General features: G+C 45.3%; 1 protein-coding gene across 1 annotated transcript in view; it reads left to right on the top strand.

The window, feature by feature from the left end:
- LOC139764162 (uncharacterized) overlaps window positions 1-7,500 on the top strand; it is a 13,016-nt gene that overhangs the window by 2,907 nt on the left and 2,609 nt on the right. Inside the window, exons 2-4 of the mRNA XM_071690706.1 lie at window positions 3,146-5,220; window positions 5,658-5,806; window positions 6,499-7,500. The exon at window positions 6,499-7,500 is cut by the window's right edge and continues 2,609 nt beyond it. Of these exons, the coding sequence (XP_071546807.1) occupies window positions 3,148-5,220; window positions 5,658-5,806; window positions 6,499-6,694 (2,418 nt within the window). The 5' untranslated portion in view covers window positions 3,146-3,147 and the 3' untranslated portion in view covers window positions 6,695-7,500. The remainder of the gene's footprint in view (window positions 1-3,145; window positions 5,221-5,657; window positions 5,807-6,498) is intronic.

The raw sequence follows: 7,500 nt of genomic DNA, 5'->3' as shown, positions 1-7,500 counted from the left end.
CCATAGACATCTCCCTACCCACGCCTTCCCGAACGCATCTTCCCCACAATATTCCGGCCCATAATCACCCTTACTTACGGTATCCTCCCCATAGACTCCTCCTCTATGACATGTGCTACGATAAGAACATGAGCGTCATCTGTCCATCGAGGAGTGAGGAGTGTGTGGTGGTTTATGATTACACTCTTCCTCACACAGGAACCATGCTGGTGGCCACGCCAGTGTGGGACACGCCTCCTCAGATGACATAGCGTGCTCTCTTTACCGCACAGGTGCGAACAAATCATGCATGCTTCTCCAGCAGACTCCATACGCTATTGTTGACAGTGGATAAACACAGACACACACACACACACACACACACACACACACACACACACACACACACACACGCACACACACATATACCCATACACAGAAAGAGTGCGTGCATGCTTAATCGACCCAGGTGTGTGTTCTGTTGACAATGTGTGCATCACTGCATACGGACTGGCTTCGGTGAACCAGATTTGAGATCTTCACAAACACACACACACACACACACACACACACACACACACACACACACACACACACACACACACACACACACACACACACACACACACACACACACACACACACACACACACACACACACACACACTCTGTTTGCGTTTTGAGTTCCCGTAATGATTCATTGTGGACTAATACCGATAGCGTTTCAGAACGGGTTCTCAGGGTCTCTCACAATCACCTGAGGTTTGTCTGTACGTCTTGTGGCACTCGTCTTGTGAGCCTGTGAGTCGAGATGGACGACATGAGAAAAGAGGCAGTTTTCCCGTGATGTATTAAACTCCCGACCGTCCGGTAGTGCCAGGGGGACGTGGGTCAGCGTCACAATGACTAGGAAGGAGGAGATAGGAACACTACCGACCCTGATTCTTGAGATGTATCGCCTCAGAAGGTTGTCTTTGGTGTGGGTGTAGGAAGCGGAGGGGGTCGGTGCCGGCCAGAGTGTTAAGAGCTGGTGATGTCTCTCATATAAACACACACACACACACACACACACACACACACACACACACACACATGCCTACGATCCTCACATCGAAGATTTTCCAGTTGGTGGTTCATAGATATGCGAAGGGCCCAGTAGCCTGGATGATATGTGGGCGTGACACGATAGGTATTTGCGTGAGAGCACCGTGTATCACAGGCAGCTGAAACAGAGATATCCAGATGTACAGTGTTGCGTGTGATGGATGATCATTGATATGGGTTATCATCTGCGTGATCTGTTGTCTATGTGATCACTAATCAATCATCACTGATTAATATGTGATCTGCGCTTTTATAAAGCAGATAAAGTTGGTTGCTACTTAAAACAACTCATGAGATTTCAAGTGATTTTTTTTTTCAATCCTGCACTTGAGTGTGCAGGATTCATTCTGTATCTGTCAATGTGGATTCACTTGGAGTCTGATCTGGTGGCATGGTGCTCTGTCTACCAACACCACATTGTATCATTATATATTTTCACTTGACGTCTCATTACCTACGCTAAAAACCACACCCTCAAACAAGGCGCCGTACCTCCTTCTCTCCCTAGTCTTTCGCAGTATTCCTCTGTTGTCTGTAATTTCCCAACTATACATTTTCAGCCAAATGGCTGCCTGATTTCAGTAAACCGCTCCTTATCCATACATGCATACATGCCATACACCGTCTCCTTCTCTCGGAGTTGCGCTCGATTACCCTAATACTGCAGACAGTATGATAGATATATACGGTGGTGTCTCTACGAGCTGAACGTCTTTAACTGAATAGTTTGGAGTATAATGAAGAATAGTAAATACTGTTCATTTAATCGATTTAGTCTACGAATCTAGTACTGAAATCAAATCAGTAAATCATTTTCCATCGGTTATGAACTCAAAAGAAAAACATCTATCATTCCATTTATCGTATTTACTTTAAGGTAAGATATGAGTTCTTGTCGAGGGAGAGATCTGTGTTACATAAGACACAGCGATGACGAACGTGACAGAACTGTGAGTTCGAGCACCCTATAGACGACCTCCCTACAGTAATTGTAATTACACAGGAGGAGGATGGGGGGCAGCAGCAGCAGCAGCAGCAGCTGCGGCTGTCCCCCACCCATGCAATGGGGTCCCATCCTCTCTCTACCGTTACTCTTCCCACCACCGACAACATTGAGTGATTGGTTGGCCTGGTCTGGTTCTTGAACGCAGTTATCTCTAAATGATCTGTTCCCCACGACATATACGGAAGGCCAGGCCAGCCAGCCAGCCAGCCCTCAGTGTTTATGGCTGGGTTGCCGTTGTCCCAGGCCCACGTAGACCGCTGTAGCGTGGAGAGATAATTGTGGAGTCATACTGTTTACATGTATAGGAAAGAGAACAGCACGAGAGCGGACCATGTGACTTACGCAGGAGGGAGTGATTCACGGTAGAGATGACCCCGACTACCGGTGTGTTTCATTCGCTGATCTAAATGCGAGGGAATATGAAGGAGGGACAGTGGATCAACACACAGTTTTAAACGAAAGGAGAAAGAAAGTTAATACATCTAGTTACTCTTACTTTATACCGTCTTTCGATCAACAGACAATTCATAAAGGAATATATATATATATATATATATATATATATATATATATATATATATATATATATATATATATATATATATATATATATATATATATATATATATATATATATATGTATAATTTGGCTGGGAACTATAGAAGACTAAGAATTTGAAATGTATATATACATTTCAGTAGCACTGTCACTTGAGTCATGTCAAACATAAAAGAAATTCAAGACTAAGTGGTTCATTTCCTGTGCTGGGAGCACCGTGCTCATAACCACAGGTGGCCTGGCATTTTCATAATGACAGGCCATCTCTCTCTCTCTCTCTCTCTCTCTCTCTCTCTCTCTCTCTCTCTCTCTCTCTCTCTCTCTCTCTCTCTCTCTCTCTCTCTCTCTCTAATGATGTGTGTATGAGTTTGTTCTTTTGTGTGTGCGTATAAACCGAAAGAGCGAGAGGTACAGGACGTATTATTTTTTTCTCTCATTTCTTATTTTCAGCTCATTTTTTAGTACGTATCACTAGGCGACTTCAACCTCTTCTTCAGGCATGATCCTGCACGGGAAGCACCATCGGCTGATGAGATGGCGTCAGTGTCTCATTTGGACGTTGCTTCTGACGGCGGTGTTAACCATGGGTTCTGGAGACATCAAAAGTCGACCCACCAGAGTCCCAGGCTCGGAACACCTCGTTTTGCGGAGCGATTTTCCTTACGAGTTTTGGCGGGCGTCTCCACGACCTTATACCCCGGCTCCTCCAGTGAGTCGCTCCTCTGAAAACACCAACTATGGGTACTTCTACGGCGAGTCGAGGGATGAAGTTGAGAGTGACCCAAGCACCTGGCAGATCTTACCCATCCAGATTCCAGATGACCTCGTGGGTGACCTCGACTTCTTGACGCAGAGGACGACTCCCGAAGTACCCACGTACCCGACCTCTCCCACGCCCCAGTACGGACGCCATCCAGGCGTCACAGAACCTCCTCATCTCTTCCATCCAGAGAGACTTTACAAACGCTTAAAGAGCAACAACGGCCGCCACGAAACAGATGCCTCAGGAAGCTCCAACACTCCCAGGCATCCGAGTCACGCACACCCAGTCTGGGAGAAGCAGACGATGCAAGACTCACAAACACATCCCATCGAAGAAGAAGTGGACTCAGTCCCCGCACCTGACTTTCAGGGTCCAGAGCCGCCTAGGAGAACCAAGATGCCAGATCTATTCTCATCTTGGACTCAGAGCCTAAGAGAACAGTTGAAACCATACATAGACACAACTCGTTTACCTAGATTACCCACTTTACCCAAACTTCCGAAGCTTCCCGGCATCAACAGCATCACCCGCTTGCCTAAACTGTCCGTCTGGCCTGCTAACGTCTTGCAGGACACACCGAACCATCATGTAGAAAGGGACGCGGATTCAAACATCACTGATCCAGGGGAACATGTGATTCACAAGTTCTACCCCATCTTCGGCGCTTATCCGACTCATCCTTCAAACAAGAAACGTAGAAGAAACAAGAGACCAAACTACTTATACGCTCCAAACCACCAGAGTTACTCGAACAACCAAGTCTTCGCAACCTCAGATGACCTGAACTACCCCAGCAACCACTTCCCTCCAAAGACAGATAACCAGGGCTACTTCGGCAGTGACTACGGTCATTCCAGCCCACAAGCTGCTCCCAGTAATGATTGGACTTATGCTACCAATCACTCTGCTCCTTCTCATCACCTCCCGGGCAGTTACCAGCATCATTTCGCAAGCAACAATCACCATGAGACGAACAATCATGATAACTACGAATATGAGAACAACCTTGGGGTGAAGTACGAAGATTCTTCGCTTTGGGAACGTCCATATGGTAGTTCTTCCCAGCCTCCGAGACATTCCCAAGATTCACAGAATCGACGTCAAGACATTCAGCAGCAGCCTGTTGATGAGCAGTACTCCTACATGGAACGCCCCGTAGATGTATATGGGGATGCGTGGCAAGGACAGACATCAGAGGATCCAGTAGTCCATGTTGAAGGTCAGTATCACCCTCGTCCCATACAGGATCAAAGACGTCCTGAGGATGGACACCATTACTATGTAAGCGATGAAAGACGACCGAATAGTAATCAAAACTGGCACTCACAAAACTCAAATAATCAAGTACACGATAGGAACCCTCCGTTCAAGCCTATGAAGCAAGCCACCAACCAGAGGAACCCTTCACGCAGCCCTTACCAAAACCGTCTTGAGAGACCAACACATTCAGGCCCTGATAGAATTTACAGACGAGGCCCTTACCATTCCTTCGGCAGTCGTCCACATTTCCAAGTCCATGATTACCACCCTAGTGTTCTTGACGCCTGGACGGACTATGAAACACATTCATCATATTCTGAATCTCACTCGGACGTGGGGATCATAGAAAGACTGACGAATCTGGACCCATTGTCTTCATCGTTTGTGATCCCCGGAGGGCTGGTGGTGGTGGCGCTGGCACTTGCTGTCTACTACTTCACCTATGTGTGGTACCCAACGCCTGTGGTCACTGCCAAAGTGGTCAAACTCTTGGCAGATTCGGCTCCAGAGAGTCTTCTCAATGCTGACCAACAAGAGGCCATTCGTGAGGTAAGACCAAAGTTTATAGACTCCTTCTTCCCGGCTAACTGGAAAAAATGAATGCTTATTTCCCCTTTCGTCTTACGGGTTGGAGTTTCTTTCCCTTACTTGCACCACCACTGAGGGAAAACTACCTGTGCTAAATGTAGATGAATTGGACCTATCCAAGGATTGGCTCTAAGGCATCTACGAATTGGACATAAAGTTCGTGGTCTAGTTCCAACATGTCCCTCTCTAGAACTGAAGATATCTCTGATCAAGCCCTAGAATATCTTCCATTTCATGCCAACATGTCTCTTAATTGGGTATTGAATGCGTCTCGTTAAAAACCAGCCGATATTTTCTTACATTTTCATTATATGCCAATGCACAGTATTTGCTCTGGAGGTAGGTATTCATCCTGGTTTTTGTAGAAAGTACTGATTGCGTGTTGTGACCTCCGGTAGGTGTACGAGGTGTTTCGTAGTCTGGAGGTGGAGTACAAACAAGATCCAGACCTGTGGTCGCCCTCCTGCAAGAGTAGGTTGGTCTGTCAGGTCCACCAAGAGCTGCCTGGCTTGTGGCACGTCACGAACGCCTATGGCTTCTTCGTCAGGTAAGATGACATATACTTTCTAACTTGTCTCCTGTTATTTCGGCAGCGAATCTATAACGTAACTGAACAAAAGGAATGCTAAGCATCTATACATAAGTCTGAGATTTAGTTAAAAAAGAAAGATAAAGAAAAACGCCATTGTGGTAATTCATATGATCTCTCCCCCTTCATATCTATTTCATTTCTTAATACTTTGTTTTCCTCCCGTCATCTCGTGATATCTACGTATGCTTAATGTTATTCAAAACACCCCAAAAAGATATTTATTAATAATCAGTTTTACAAAACCTGATTTGTAAGCACTTGTTGAGGAAAACCATTGTAGGTTGAGTTTACAGGGTTCGAACAATTAAAATATAAAGTCTTCTCAGTAGCTGAGAGTCTCGGCGAGTTGTTGTGGAGCAGATTCTGTCTTGATAGTTAGGAGACGTCGCCTCAGTAGCCATCTCTATAGATAACAAAGATTCTACTTACCCACAGGAACCCTTTCAATTTCGCGAGAAAGTTCTCTAGCCCACATGAACTAAATTTGCATCAACAGAAGGTCCACTTATCTATAGGACCCATATTAGCATCAACAGAAAGTCCATGTATCGATAGGAACCATATTGGCATAGGGAGAAGGTCCACCCATCCACAGGAACCATTCAAGCTCGAAGCCTTAGGATCTTAAACGATTTTCTTTCCTGCAGGTCAAACCTAGCTACGGGGCCAAAGGGCGACGATAACTTCACTCTGTACCTGAAGGCGGCGCAGGAGGGTAGCAGCGGCTCTAACTGCGAGTCCCACTACCCTGCTTGCCTCATGGCTCCCTTCCCCGTCAGAGCAACCCTGCGGCAGCTCTTTGGCGTGCCTCAAGGTGACTATCCAGAGGTTCTCTACACCTAGACTCATCATCGTCATAAGGTGTCTACTCTCATGAAACACGGGCGATGTGTCTCGGTAATGACTACGTGTTGAAAATCAAGAAAATATGGACACAGTTAAGGCACTCGCAGATAAGGGAGTTCCTTGATGAAATGAGATTTCAAATGGAATCGCAGACATTAGAATTCTTCTGCATGCTACTTATACTACTTATAGACTTTGTGTTTCCAGGAGCAGCACACACACATGAATGGCTGTTTTGTGATCATTCACGAAAAAAAAAGAATGCGTTCGTCGCTTGTCTTCAACAAAGTTGAAAACGAAATGTTGTTTTAGGTAAGGCGTTTCGTTTGGATTAGAGGTAATAAAACGTGCGTATAAAAGAATCCCTCGATTTGCGGTCATGATCAATACTGCTCTTTGCTTACTTTACTCAGTTACTTCAGTCCCACCGCGACGACAAAGACGATGGCAGTGTAATGCGACACACAGTCAAAGTTTCTTAAAGCCAAAACTCTGAAGGGCATTGACTCGCTTTCCATACGCTCAAAGAAATGGTCGCTACAAATATATGAATGACGAATTTACGTAGGACAAAGTATCATTTTCTTGTTTTTTATGTGACAGACGATGAACTTTTCAGAGCTAGACGATGCCTAGTAAAGATCTGGCAACAGAGAACATCACACTTTGTATCTAAAAGAAAAAACTCATTACAGGTCCTCATCTTTGTAAACAATTATGATAACAGTTATAGATTTACGAGAGACTAACCATTAGGGAGACCTTTATGATAAAGTCATTTGCAGTATATGATAGAGTCAAAA

The sequence above is a fragment of the Panulirus ornatus genome, chromosome 48 (genome assembly GCF_036320965.1).
Source record: "Panulirus ornatus isolate Po-2019 chromosome 48, ASM3632096v1, whole genome shotgun sequence".
Classification (NCBI taxonomy): Eukaryota; Metazoa; Arthropoda; class Malacostraca; order Decapoda; family Palinuridae; genus Panulirus; species Panulirus ornatus.
Note: the sequence above shows the minus strand (reverse complement) of the source record. Positions and strands in the feature narration are given on the sequence as shown.